Raw genomic sequence first — 15,363 nt, 5'->3', positions numbered from 1 at the left:
TGTGTGTGTGTGTGTGTGTGTGTGTGTGTGTGTGTGTGTCTGTGTGTGTGTTCTTGTACTAGCAACATATTGAGAATAAAAATACTCATTCTACTAACAAAGTGAGGACATTTTGGCTGATCTTCACAACTTTAAAGGACTGTTTGAGGTTTAAGCTGTAGCTTTAAAGTTGACGTGACAATTGTCTTGATGTTAGTTTTATGGGAAGGAGCAGGCTAATGTATGAAGTATATGAAAGTCCTCACAAAGATAGAAGTACAAGGGATGCATATTTTACCGCTCTCTGAAGTTCTAAATGGTTAATCATTTCTTTATTCACTCCTTTAATCATAAGGAGCCTGGCCTGGTCCTGCTCAAGGTTTCTTCCAGTTAAACGGAGGTTTTTCCTTGCCCCTGTTACTTTTTGGGGGTCAGGCCCTGGGTTTCTGTCACACACAGAGATTTTTGATTAAGTCTATATAATTAAGTCCCCTTTTGTCTCTGCTGCTATGCTGTTTTCTTATTGTTGCTCTGCTCTGTGAGCCCTTGATTGCCAATTTACTTTAGAGTTTTTTAAAATTGAAATAATTTAACCACTAACACTGTACTAATGGGGCTTTAACATGTAGTTGTAGGACCTGGCCACATGGGGCGCTTCCTGAGAACTACATTTCTCCTGTGTGTGTTTTCTGTCTTTCCGTCTTTCTTCATTTTACTTCACTTTATTTTTTGGATTTCACACTGCCCCCTACTGGGCTGAAATACAAATTAATGTTTTCCTTTTTAAGTCGTCTTCATTGGCAGTGTAAAAAAAAAAAAGATTTGGAACATTGTTTTGACGTGTTATTTGTAATAGAGGCCTGGAGAAGAGAAAACCAAAGTAGGAGAATGGAGGTGGAATGAAGAAGACTGGGCGTGCCCTGGTCTCAGGTAATCTGGCAAGTCTAAGAATAAACACTCTCTAAAATAGACAAACCTGTTAAGAACCCGTCTTCACGGAATCCAGAAAGCTTATTGTGTTTGGAAAAGAAACAGTCTGTCCTTTTGTTCCCTTGTTGTTTACCTCTGCTTCACTAAAAAGATTGAGTGAAATCTCACCTTTTGTTCCGGGCGTGCCCACGTGCCTCTGCGTGATCAGACAGTTCGATGGGTCTGAAGCTGCAGCTCAGATAGAGCTGGCAACTGACAGAGAATGATTTATGAGTTCAAGCTCTTGTTCATGCTCAACAAGAACTGCATATTTTCATTACACCGCACTAATTTTTAGTAAAATAATGTGGGTACTGTTGCATCATGGGTAACTATGCCATGCAGAGCTTGAAATCTTACATTTCCCCTTGATGATAATAGCCCCTTTTTTCCCCCCAGGATTTTCCAAACTGCTGTATTTTCACTCAAAATACTTGGGAAGGAAAGAAAATTCCTTCCAACCCTAAACTTTTCCCGAAAAAGTGCATAGTTTCCTGGAATTCTTGAGGCGTGGAGCTGCGCGCTGGACATTGCTGTTTGGGGGAACACAGTGGCAGAATGGTTCCACATTGATACATTCCCGTCCTTGTTAATCTACTCCTATCAATAAAGCTTCCTGGAAATTTTCCTGGGAAAGGGACCTAATTTACCATCATGATAGTTAACCCCGAAGAGGTGCTGCATAGGACACACTTACACAGGCACACACACATCCCTGTACTACTATATTTCTGAGGACTTTCATAGGACCTAATGCATTCCCCAGCCCATAAGCTTAACCATCCCAAATAACCCCCAACCCAAAACCTGACCTAAACCCGATTCTAACCTCAACTTAAAACCATGTCCTAAACCTCACACACACACCAGGGGGCAGTTCATAGTTAAATCATGCTAATAAGTGCATGTTTTTGTACCGCGTGAGAATAAAAATGCTCCGTCATTTCCAACTTGATCAGGACCTACAGCGAAATGGTCGGATCTGAACATTCACCGTCGTCATATTTGTAATGCTGCCCTGTTTAATTTGAGGTAGTAGCTGAGGTGTTGCTCCGGAGGACTGCGTGCACGTCTGCAGAGGGGCTGTTACGTAAGGTGCTGCAGTGTGTGAGGTCAGGTGATGAGTGTGTATAAAATATTCATGACCCTCTTGAGCGTGTGCTGAAAATGGAGAGGTGAGGTGAAATAGAGGCTGGAGATATTTTGGACTACGCCTCCTTGTACTCCTTTATGTTCTTCCGTTCATCCTTTCCTCCTCCCACCTGTTCCTCTAATCTTGTTTCCTTCCCTTCCTAGGTGCCTCACGTCCCATTCCATCTCTCTTTATAGTTATTTTCCTTTCTAAATCTCCCACCTAGGCGCCTGATGCGGGTCTTAGCACCGATACGTATATTCTTCACGTGGCTTGTATTAGTGCGCGTGCTGTCTCCATGGGTTATAATCCAGCAGCACGCTGCGCTCCAAAATAAACACACACTTTATTAACAGTTGGAAATGGCACTGAACATTCCTGCTGGCTGATTTTCTCTCTTTCTCTCTCAGAGGGCATGATTCCTGCTTCTCTTTAACCTCCAGAGTACAGGACATACATCTCATTTCTTCACATAAGCTCTCGCCTTCTGTGAGGCACATGCCCAATCACGTGCCTGTTCAACTGGACCCATTCCTCTGAGAGGACGTGTGTGTGTGTGTGACAGATATGATGTCAGCAGGTTGGTAGTCCCACATACGTTTTCTCCAAAACGGTCTGGTTCTGCGGATAATTTGGGTCCATTCCTCCAGGTTACAGTATCTTTGATTGTCCATGCTCACACCTGAGGGGGCAAAGCCTCACATCTCCATGCTACACAGCAGCTATATTCTACGCTAGACGAGGTGTATTATTATACAGCATCATTATTAAATTAATTTTGAGTCAACAGTTTTCTGGCAGCTGGACACAAAAGATTTCACTCAGTTTGTCTCTTCGGCACAACAATCATACCGTTGGCTTCAATTGTGCTAAGCTAATTTCTATTTCACGGAGTTGTGCTGGGGAGGCATGGTGATGCACTGGTTAGCAATGTCCCTGTCCACAGTCTGAGTCCCCTGTCGGGGTCCTATGTGTCTTCATGGGACTGCCTGTATGAGACTGTTGAAGCTGGATGGATGGTTGGGTGGGTGGATGGATGGATGGATGGATGGGTGGGTGGATGGGTGGGTGGGTGGATGGATGGATGGATGGAGCAGTGTGTCACTGATTTTACTGAAAACATAAATCCCCTCTTCTCGCTCCATTTAAAAGGGGCTTCCCCTTGAGAGGCACAAAAAGCCACTGTGACTACCCAAAGACAAAGCAGCTCATGACTGCAAAAGCTTTTTGCACTGGCCTTGGCTGAACCGTTCTCCATTCTTTCAAGCACACAAGTCTTTTATTCCAGTCAGCACACATCAAGTCGAGAGGTTAAATAAGTTGACATGCATGGATCAAAAACTGCCGGAGATATCGCTTTCTATAGAAGCCCAATTGTGCGTTGGACTTTCCCGTAGTTATGCACACAGGCTCCTCTGAATAGCAGATTTTGACTTTTTTCTTTGAGTCAGTTGATGTTTTCTGAATGATCACCTTCAATATGTGACATAATAAATGCCATGGTTGTGACTTGAGTTTAGTAAAGTCAGATCAACATCTAATTGTCTTGTTTTCTCTCTTTTTCTCCCCCTCCCTCATCTCCCCCCATCCGGACCTTGTGGACGCCTGCTGGGCTTCTCCATTTGCCTGTTATCACCCTGCTGGCGTTGCTCTATAGATTGATCAGCCAATCGATGGGGATTATCAGAGGAGCTCCACCCAACTGCACTGCCTGCCCTTCTCCCCCCTCCCCCCCATCTGGCCTCTATTTTACCCCCACCCATTCTGACATCCAGCCCACCATCCTACCCTCTATACCCAAAATGACTCTGGAACTCACCGAATGGTCTTCTATATGGATTTTTACTGCCTATAATAGACAGTAAGAAAAACGAGGGCACGACCTCAATGACAAAAAAGCCATAAACACACACTCACACACACACACACTCACACTCACACGCACACACTCACACACATACACATACACTCACACACAGACAAAGACAACTCTCACATTCACAAAAAGAAGCAAATGCACATATTTTCTCTTGGAATGTCCTGTGAAAACTTCTTCCGTGTTTTTTGTGGATTCTTCTACACGCCTTTTTAAGAAAGCCAATTTTTTTTTTTTTGCTGGATAAAAACAGGAAAAACAGAAGAAAATAACCTGCTCATGCTGCAGTGCTGAATTTGTCTAGAGGACAAATGATGGTTATCGTTTTTCTGCATATGTAGTGGTTTAGATGGCTTTATTTTTTTAGTCGAGCCACTTTTTGATTCTCATCCGTTAGTTTTCTCTCATCCGTAACATTCGATAAAGCCAGCAGAGTCCTGAAGATTGTACTCGAATTTAAGGAATTCGCTACTATTTTTAGTATTGTGATCGAGAAGAAATCGGAAGCAGGGAAGCGTCCTCAAAGTTACAGCTCAATTGGATTCACCGCTTTGTTTAAAGAGGTGCACCTTTTCTCGCCACGTGCATGCACATTGCCATGCCTCCTCAGAACACAGAGGCCGATACTATGCAGGTTGGATCTGTGGTGGCTGGAGTCGGCGGGAAAACTTCCATGGCATCAGGCTCCGACGAGGAGAAAGGTGGATCGGGAGGAGAGACGGATGGATTAGGAAAAAGAGAAGGCCGAGGAGTGGAGGAGTCGGCAAGCGAGGGCTCGATCGATCGCATCCCCCTGAAGAGATGGGTCATGCACGGGGCTGTGATGTTCGGTCGGGAGTTCTGCTACGCCATGGAAACAGCCCTGGTCACACCGGTATTGTTGCAGATTGGTGAGTCAGACAAATATTTCACTTCTCTACTCTCAAAAATCAATTTCTCTAATGTGTTAAACTGAGGGGAGCCTAAACTCTGACCTCTGGAAACTCATTCACTGTTTCTTTTGGTTACAATCTATTTATAAAATCCATTTATTGGACAAAAAACCCCCAAAGACAAATGGAATACATCCCAGAGCAGATCCCTGTGGAACTCCTCAGATTAGTTTAGATAAAGTTTTACTTCTATAAAGTATTATCAGCACAACTCTCACAATCCTGGAATTTAAAAGGAACTGGTTAGGTAATGGAAACAAGTTCACCTTGTTCTTATTGACTTTACCAAACCTTTCCAGGATCAACCATCTTAAGGGCACTCAGGATAGATATTCCTCACGTAGCCATCGCAGAGGCGTGAAGAGCAGGAAAGAACATGTGTGAGGGACAGAGAGAAGGCGAGCTAAACGTCAGAAATAGCCATCACCTTGTTTATAATTCAAAGTCACTTTTCGTGCAATCCACACCAGCAGCCACCCTTTGCTTCCGTTGCTCTCTTAATCCCGTCCTTCCCCCTCTCGGTGGTGTAGTGGGATCTTCTGTCTTACATAACCGGGACTACATGAGGGGCAGGTTGGTCTGCAGCCGCGCTCACTCCTGATTGGCTCACTTGGGATAAACCACCACACGCTTTCAAACGCTCGCTTCCAACTTTCTCACCAGCCGTCTAATGTTAGAAAGGGTTCTTGTTCACAGTAAATGTAGTTTTTATGTCCAGTAATAGTCAAACTGTTTGGACTTTCTCCTCATAATTTTACTGTGCCAGGCTTGTCTTGTGGTGCCATCACACTGGGGTGTTGCTGCGTGTTTTGTTTTATTTTTAGCTTTGTCTTTGCTGTCCTGTCTATTTATGAACATTAGGAGGTGTCTGAGCTCCTTATTGAATATTTTGGAAACACTTGAAGGTGCATCTGCTACTGGTGACTCCACCAGAAACAAAAACTTACCAAAACACTGAACACGGTTGACAGAGAATGGTCTGAAAAAGAGAAAATATCCAGCATGCAGCAGTTGTTTGGGTGAAAATGACTTGTTCATGTGTGGGGTCAGAGGAGAATGGGCAGACTGGTTCATAGAGCACTTCAAACCTCAAAGGAGATGGGCTACAGCAGCTGGAGACCACACCTGGCTGTCACCAAAACACAGGAAACTGAGGCTACTTCCCACCAGCCTCACCAAAATTGGACCAAAGAAGATGTTGTCTGATCTGATGCGTCTCCATTTCAGCTGCAGCATTCAGCTGGCCAGGTCAGAATTTGTCGTAAACAACATGAAGGCTTGGCTCCATCCTGCCTTGTAACATTGGTTTAGGCTAGTGGTGGTGGTGGTGGTGGTGGTGGCATAATGATGTGGGGGATAATTTTGTCCCTTTTTCATGTCTGTCCCATCTTTTGATGGCTAATTCCAGCAGCACGGTGCACCATGTCACAAAGGTTCTATAGAAACATGCCCTCAGGAGTAAAGTGAGGTCATCTTTTACCATCACAACAAACACCAACACCATCTTCTTAAAAACAGACGCATACAACACGCGGCAGGCTCGACTGACTGTAAAGGCTGGAATTGGCTTGGAATCCAACTATTTAGCTCTGTGAAAGGGAAACGTGCATGCGTGTGTGTCCATCCGTCACAGCACACACCGTTTGGTCACGGAGGCCATATTTACCCAATGCAAAGTCAGGATAAAGTCCTTCATTACAAAACCTTGTAGGGAGAAAACCCAGAGCTTGTTTCTGTCCTGTTCTTTGAGCCCCCAGCAGAAGTCACTCACCCTGCACCCCACCCCCTTAAAAACACACACACACACACACACACACACACACACACACACACACACACACCTAACCACCCAGGAGTGAGGGATATTTATATATAATCCCTTTTCACCTATGTCATCATCACTCTTTCTAAACCTAAATCACCAGGTTCTCGCAGGTTTTTGCCCCTGAGTATTTGATCACACTGTATTTTCATGTCTGCCTTCCAGCTTCAGCTTGTGTGAATTTTTTCGCTTCTTGTTTTGTTCTGCCTCTCACGGAACATGCAAGGAGGAATGTGTGATGGTGACATTTTTGGGGGGGGTTCACACGAAGAAAATTACAAGAGTTAAACAAAGAGCAGGAGAAGTTCTCACGAGGGCAGATGTGGGTGTGGTGTCTTTCAGAATAACGTGACAGAACTCATTTTTAACGTGTGTTTGCTTAACAATCCCATCTAGCCTGTCCTTATTTATTCTTAAATAAGGAATTAACTTAGATGATCTGCACCTGTATTTCCAATGGTCCGGTCCCTAGGAGTGGAACAGCCTGCCTTCTTTGGAGACCATCCTGGCTTTGCTTAGAGATTTCTCTCACTGTCAACCTGTTCATTCAGGTTCTGCTGTTTCAGTTCACCATATCAGTGTTTAGACCCTTAACGGGACCTCTCTGGCTACACCAGTGAAAGGATCAGCCTGATCAAGATGGCTCATTTAAATTACTATTGTTTCAAATCACAAAATTGAATTGTGTTTTTAGAAAAACTAGAAGATTGTGTTTAGGCCCAGGAGCTCAGGCTTATTTTCAAGAAAAATCTAGCTAGCTCCTTGGGCTCTCATCTTAAATCCAATCCTTTTCTTCTGGTAAATGTTGGGATGACCTATCTGTAGTAAATACGCTTGTCGCTGTACTTATTACTTGTATTCAAGAACTTCTGAGGGAAACCTCGAAATTGTCCACATATCCAAATCCAGCTGTGCACGCTGTGGCCCAGCGGTGCATGTGGTGTGACTCTGTAGTATTCTGCTCTGATCGCCAGTCAAATCCAGCATCGTTGATTTGTAATCTGACTGCATGGACCCGATCAATGTGCTACATCAGCGTTTTAGCTCCGTGCGTAACTGAGCACCGATACATTTCTGCACATCATGCACTGTGTGCCGTGCACCCTAATCCACTGAATGATCCTATCATGTTGGCTAGCAGATGACCTTACAGAGAGAGAGAGGAGGGAACACAGTGACTAATCGCAGTAATCTCAGCCACAGCACAATCTAGGTAAAGGACAGAGATGGAGGAAATGTTGCATACGATAGGTTCAAGACACAAATTTTAACTAAAAACATCAAATGGACACAAAGATGTAAAAAAAACGGGGTTATTGGAAGGTTATTGGAAGTCCATGTGAGTATAGTTCCCTCAGGAAAGGACAAAAGAACCATTATTTGTGTTAACAAAAGAAAAATATGATCATTTGTGCTATTAATAGAGGGTATGTGAGGAATGCAGGAGTGTGCCTGCATGCATGCACATGTGTATTTGTTTGTCAGCACATTGTTCCCTCCTCCCCCCCTCTGTGGAGGTATAAAGCCACCGCTGAGCTCCCAGGTGATGACAAAGCACAAAGCATGGGAAAACACATATTTTGAAAGATGCGACTAGTCGTAAATTTAAAGCATGCGTGTGGCAGATTGTGTGTAGTAAATAGGCTGTCTGACCATGTCAGCTGCAGTTTTAGGGTAGACGCAGGTGAGGCACACGATGAGATTTTCAACACGCTGAAAGAAACAAGGAGGAAACTCTGAAAATGATGCCTGCGCGGACTCCTAAAGCTGCAGGAAGCAGCGATAAAGTTCCACCTCAGAGTAAATTTACGTCCGCTCTCTGCGCGCGACAGTCGGAAGAGGTCGAAGGAAGTGTGTCAACTTTTGATAATCAAAATACTGCGGCGGAGAAAAAATGCTTGTCACCGGCGTTGTTGGCTCCAGGCCGATCGCGCTGCTCCCGACGATGATGAGCCAAAGCAACACACAAACCAAAGCAATTGTTGACCGATGAGGTTCAGTGAACACAACTTGCACCATACTGAACACCTGAACGCACCATACGCTGACGCAGTGCGCTGGATTTACCTTACTGACATTTACAGCCACCGGCTTGGTGCTAAACCTGCCGTCAGTGTCAGTGATGCGAGCTGGAGTGTCCTGCATCTAATAGGTCAGTCAAACTCAGACAAACCCCCACCCCCACCCACGTCGCTCGCCCGTGGTTGTAAAGGTAAGAAATCAACATAACCGAATATTCATACTAGCTCACAGCTTGCTTGTACGTCTCTGTATTGCTCTCTCCCTCCTTTCCGCATCTTTACCGCAGTGATGTTATGTAACGGCCGAGGCGTGTGTGTGTTGACTTCACACACTATCAGTGCCACCTTTTTTTCATAGATGGGACCAGTTGGCGCCAATGTAAGCAGCCTCTCGCGCACGGATTCGGCGGATAACAGCTGGCCTGCTTCGTGAGCAATGTGCTGAATCGATGGCTCTAAAACCGGTTTTCGCTCCAGCACGGTCGGCCGCGCATTAGCCCTTATCTGTGTGTACAGAATGCCTGGAAGGGATGACGTTGACCTTCTGTACACACAGAAGCTAACTAATTTTCAGCAGCACATGAGACATGCCCCTGCAGACTGGAGGTCAGAGGTCAAGGTCAAGTGGTCGTAAAACACATTTTATGTCAAAATGATACACAAACGTCCATACGGGACCTAGGAGCGCAACAGCATGATTCAGCGTTCAGCTGATGACACCAGCCTGTCAGAATCAATGCAGAAATGTACAGAGGAAATGCAGTTCTTCACCCCCCGCCAACACTCGGCACTTAGCTAATGACTGCGGCTGTGCAGCACGTGGACTCTGTGTCTGCACTTGTCCTCGCCCACTCCTGCCTCAAGAGCCATGAATCAGTCTCTGAGCATTGGTCTACTCTGCCCTCCCCAGGAACACTGTGGGCGGCCGACAGTCTGCTACCTTTTTTTATTTATAAAATTATCTGTTTTTATAGCTGCGTCATTTTCATACATCTAAAGTCACTATTGGACGGATAGTTTTAACAGGAGGATCAGTTTGACCGTGCGTAACCTTTGACCCAGCTCACTGTAGTTTTATGCTGCTTGTATGAGAATTTCCCCTCTTTTTTTAAAGCTACTAAAAGAACTCGTGCCTGTAGCTGTTAGTTTTGCAAGTCCCCATCCATAGATGGTTATCAATAATATAAAGTAACAATGTTAATATTTCAGAAATCCATCTGCTGCTTTTTTCCGCCTTTTCTCCTCTCCGAATGCAGCACCTGACTCATTTTCACTTGTTTTGTTTATTCAAAACACCTGCTTCCTCTTTTCCTTTCCTCTGTCTCTCTCCCTCCTTCCTTCCTGCCTGCCCACTTTCTCCCATCGCGACCCCCCCCCCCACTCTCACTTTCACACCATTTCTCGGGCTGTTTTTCGGGGGCACTTGTCATTTTTCTTGTCGTTTTCTCACGCTAGCGCAGGATATGAAGGAATTGTTCAGTGTGTTGTGGAGACGGAATGGGGGGGGGCAGAGAAGTGAGAGAAAGAGTCTGATGTTTGTCATAAAAACAACTGACTGTTTGATTTCGGTTCAGAGTTTATAGCTGAAGGGGAGAAGATATTCGGGTTATTGTGTGGGTGGGAGGGGAAAAACGAGACAGAAGCAAGCGACAACATTGTTAAGTCTAGGAGAGCTGAAGTGTAAAAGCCAGAGGCAGCGGCACAGGAAGTTCTCAAAGTACTGATACAAACAAGAAATAACCCCAACACATTTAAGCTTATGTGATTCTGTCGGTGGTGCCTCGATAAAGACAAAAATGGCTAAATATTAGCCTACAATTCTCACCTTTAAGCACAAAGCTGCTAAAATAATCGATCACGGTCTCCAAGATGGATTTTGAAGTGGTTTCTTGTTTGTCATTAAATTTCCATGTTGCGCAGAGGAAAGTGTAGGATGTTACGTGCACTTGTGTGTATTATATGCACACTTTGCATTTTATTATTCACATTGAGGCTGTTGAAAGACTTTGACTACACAAATCTCAATCACCAACATTAGAAAGGACTCATATGTGGTTCCTCCTCATCAAGTTATCAAGATTTAATCTCCAATCAAAGGTAACCGCTGCGCTGCGGTGATGTTAATGGCGGTCGCCTCATGGCTTCGCATCGGCAACACAACCGGCGCGACATGACTGTGGGCTGAATTCGACGCAGATCCCCGAGGGACTGAGTTCCCATCCCTGAGAAGGGAAATCAGGTGTTTCATCATAGGAAAAAAAAAGTCATGAATCCAGACTTTCCGGATGTGGCTCTGTTCTCTTCCCACAGCTCAGTGTTCCGGCAATTTCAAAAGATATATGTAAAAATGAACCAAATCAATAAATAATGCGTAATAATAATGGATTCATGTTATTGTACAGTCACCAAAATGGGAGTATCCTCCACCTCCTCTGGACGGGAACAAATAACGTCCTCCTCTTGTGTAAATGTTCACAATCGTAAATTAATCTTCTGAGCACTGAAGCGAGTGTATTTTGGCTGAGGAGGGAGCAGCCAGGCAGCAACGCCGTTCCACCACACAAAGGTGTTAAGTGCGTTATCAGGGTCAGAGTATCATGAACTGGACGTGTTTTTGCTTGCAGCAAAACACAGACAGCATAAGAAGTATTTTTATCCGAGCGTCATTGCGCTTCACCCATAGAGTGATTGTTGTTCCTCAGAATTCCATGAAAACAAGGAGAGGTCTGTGTGCAGCTTAGGTATGAGGAGTATTCATGTAAACAGAGCTGGAAGTTTCAAAGAGGAAACAGAGGGTGACGATTATTTCTAAAAGTACAGTAACGGTGAATTAATGATTATAGATGTGTTTTCTGCTGCTGCCACGAAAGACAATAAGGCAAAAACGCCCCTGCAGGGTGACTGTACATTTTTAGTTTTGCGTTTCTTTGTACAGGTACACACACACACACACACACACACTCTCACAATGGCTGCACAGCAGTTGATGAATAGCCACTCTGTCTTCCAACAGTCACATATTGAGCCTGAGCCTCTGTGTGTGTGTGTGTGTGTGTGTGTGTGTGTGTGTGTCTGCGTGCGCATGCTTTGGTGATGAAGCAGATTGTACATTTTTCTTTCCCACCATCAGTCACCGGCCTGAAGACAGCTGTCACCTTGATGAGACTTTTGTGTTGGTCTTTCCATCTTTTTTTCCATCTCTCCCTTCCGGTTCTCCATAGTTCCCCTGCTTCCTCCCTGCTTTGTCCTCTTCTCCATTTTTATTTCTCCCTCCCTCCTTTCTGAATTTCTTTGATCTTGATCAGTTCTCACACTCTTTCTTTCTGTTTTTCCCACTCTCTTGCTCTCCACTTATTTCTTTTTCTCTGTCTGACATACTTCCTGGGTTTCTGTTCTCTCGGTATTGTTTTGCGGGCATGTACATGCACATGCACATGCATATAGGTGCATGTGTTTTATTTTAGTAGTTGAGTCTGTGTTTTTATGTGTGGGAACAGAGTCATGTTATTATTTACAGGCTTGTGTGTGTGTGTGTGTGTGTGTGTGTGTGTGTGTGTGTTGGAGGGGACTGTTTACTAGAAACTGTTTTCCTGTTTTGATGTTGACAAATCTGCAGACAGATTTCTGTCTCCTGCTCTGTCGCCTCCTTTATGGCTGCGTCACTGTTTAAACATGCATTGTTGTCTGCAGACAACTAATTTTCGCAGGTATATTTATGTACAATTTGTCTGAGTGTGTGTGTGTGTGTATGTATGTGTGTATGTGTGTGTGTGTGTGTGTGTGTGGAAATCCCGCTACAGGAAGCTCAGTGTGACTGACACGGCCATATTAGGAGTCAGGAAGTCAAGGTGATGGAGTCTGCACTGGGACACCATTCCCAAGACCTGGTTGTCGGGGCAACAGGGGTCAATTGTTGTTTATGGCCTATTCCAGAGAAGTTGCGTGCGGGACAATGGGGACAAAGCAGAGCCTGACCGTTTCTCTTATTTTTGTAGATTTTCAATCAGTCTTTATTTATATAGCGTCTGTTACAATTAAAATTGTTTCTAGGTGCTTTCCAGAATCCCAGGGCCTGACCCCCAACAAGCAACAGTGGCAAGGAAAAACTCCCCTTTAACAGGAAGAAACCTTGAGCAGGACCAGGCTCATGTAGGGGGACCATCCTGCTGATGGTGGGGCTGGGTAGAGAGAGACAGGAGAGGGAGGAGGACAGGTAGAGGAGAGAATAGGTAGAGTTTCGGGAAAAAAAATTAATTATATTAATTAGAATAAACTGCCAGTAGAGTTGAGTGGGTCAGTGGGGTCGGAAGTCAATAGATCAGTATACAACTATGAAGGTGGCGATACCTGTAGATGAATACAGAAAAAAACAAAAGTCGCCCAGAAGCTATTTCACGGCTACAGGTGCATCAACAAAGATGACACCTACCAATTTAAATATTAGCCCAGATAATTGGCTAATGTGCTTATGTGCTGATTCATGTTTTAAAAGACGGGACCGGTGGATCCTGTTCTCAGAAAGGAGCTCTGCCTAGGAATGAATCATCAGAGTGATTTAAGCTGGATAACTTAAGAGATAAGAGACTGGTCACTGTATACAAAAAAATAATCAAGCTTGAGCTGAAGCTCCAGAAATGTGATGATATATAAAAATAAATGTAATTTTTGGTATTGGGTTGTAATGGAATGAAAGTTTGGTGTTTGCTCATTGTGTCAGGAGCAAATGGGAGATCTACCCATGTAGATCAGGGGAGTGTGTTGATTGATGCCCTACAGGATGTACAGTGGCAGTAGGCTGGTGCTCATGCTCCAGCTGCATTGGCAAACTCCAAAACGTTGGTATTGATCGCCTTATTAGGACTAAAAGTGCATTTTAAACGATTAAGCCCCCAAACTGAATTAACTGCCATCTTATGGTCTCTGCTCTTTTTCCTGTTTTCCATCTCTTTTTCGTTCTCTCTGATGCATGAGAGTAATAAAGGATCTGATTGTAGTCGTCTCACCCACTATCATCTACAGTCTGGTTCTGCAACTAAATCCACATTTTCCCTAAATCTCCCTTTCTCTCAATCAGAAATTCAAATTTAAAATAGATTCTTCCCATGGGAACCTCGTAAAAAGCTGAATGACCTTGTGTTTGTGTGTGTGTGTGTGTGTGTGCGTGCGTGTCTGTTGTTAATCTATCCCAGATCATTTCAATGACAGGTGTGTACATATGATTTAGAAGGTGTTGCAGATGGTTTTCAGAAGGATGAACCATCATCTATTGTGCTATTTTGGGGCTTATTTCATGCAGGAACCTGTCGTGCAAGTCCTCACCTGGTCTCCCTCAGTGGAAAGTCGATGTCATAAAAACATCCCAATAAAATAATCAAGCCACATAAAGATACCATTTAATTGTCATTAATTTCATTGAACAACGTTGGGTTGTAATGTCTGACGAACATTTATTTCCAGTTTTTTGAGTTTAATGAATCTGATTATATGAATTGTTCATTAAAATTGAGTAATGACCTCCATTAGCCAAGTTGATTCTGCTCACAGGAGACTATTTGTGTTGATGACGTTTTTAAAATATTATTGACAGAATGTTCATATTATAACAACATAAAACTGTTAAAATCCCAAACAAACAACACACTAAATCGATTTTGAGTGCGGCGTGCGCCCCCTGGCGGCACACAGAAAAAACGCCAGGGTTCCCGTTTAATGCATTTTCCTGCTCTCATCCTAATCTGTCTCTGCGTGCAGGTCTTCCGGAGCAGTATCACAGCCTGACCTGGTTCCTCAGTCCAGTCCTCGGTCTCATATTCACCCCTCTGATTGGTTCAGCCAGCGATCGCTGCACTCTGCCATGGGGCAGGAGGAGACCCTTCATCCTGGCCCTCTGTGTGGGAACGCTGATGGGAGTGGCTTTGTTTCTGAATGGCTCGCTGATAGGCAAGTCTTATTTAATATTCTATGAGGACTCAAACCTAAACTGGTTTTACCCAGCACTATTTTACCCTAAACTGGTAACCCTAAACTATTTTCTCAAGAACTAAAGGTGTCTTCAGAATGAATCTCTGTCCTCGAGCGTTGTCCTTCTCATGTTACAACTCTTATTACATCATTCAGCTGTCAGTCCAAGGGCATATGTATCTAATCCCATCAAACTAATTGATCACTGGTCCATCACGCCTCCCAGGTATTGATCTCTTGGGTAGCTAGTGACATATATGTAGTGATATTTTGCATTGACCCCTTCTTCCTATATGCATACATATACAGTAGATGACAGTCATGTAAGGCGGGTTGTCAGATTACTCTACCTTCCACTCAAATGTCATAATGGTGAGTGTGATTTAATTTATCAGCAGCCCTCAATTCAGAACTGACAAGCTTCTATTCTCAGTTGAAAGCCTTTTTCCATTGGCTGGCTCTTCGGTGAAACTGCTTTCACGCTATAGTATCCACATTCTGAATTTAGGTCCAGCCTGGGGGGCGTTTCCACTCAGCAATTTATTACCTGGAGCTGCACGCTAACATGCTATTGGATGCTGGTTGTTCATTAAGGCAAGTCGGATAATTATGATTATATGGTAGGGTTATTATCCGCCATTTATGAGGACACAAATCTGTTATTTTCCACG

The 15,363-nt window shown here is 44.1% G+C and overlaps 1 protein-coding gene across 2 annotated transcripts in view; it reads left to right on the top strand.

The window, feature by feature from the left end:
- The window catches only part of LOC130518721 (solute carrier family 45 member 4-like), a 29,981-nt gene that overhangs the window by 5,767 nt on the left and 8,851 nt on the right, over nt 1-15,363 (top strand). For both annotated transcript variants that reach the window (XM_057021553.1, XM_057021554.1), the window contains 2 exons: nt 3,738-4,846; nt 14,483-14,671. In XM_057021553.1, coding sequence (XP_056877533.1) covers nt 4,543-4,846; nt 14,483-14,671 — 493 coding nt within the window. In that variant the 5' untranslated portion in view covers nt 3,738-4,542. The remainder of the gene's footprint in view (nt 1-3,737; nt 4,847-14,482; nt 14,672-15,363) is intronic.

This window comes from Takifugu flavidus, chromosome 21 (assembly GCF_003711565.1).
Source record: "Takifugu flavidus isolate HTHZ2018 chromosome 21, ASM371156v2, whole genome shotgun sequence".
Classification (NCBI taxonomy): Eukaryota; Metazoa; Chordata; class Actinopteri; order Tetraodontiformes; family Tetraodontidae; genus Takifugu; species Takifugu flavidus.
Note: the sequence above shows the minus strand (reverse complement) of the source record. Positions and strands in the feature narration are given on the sequence as shown.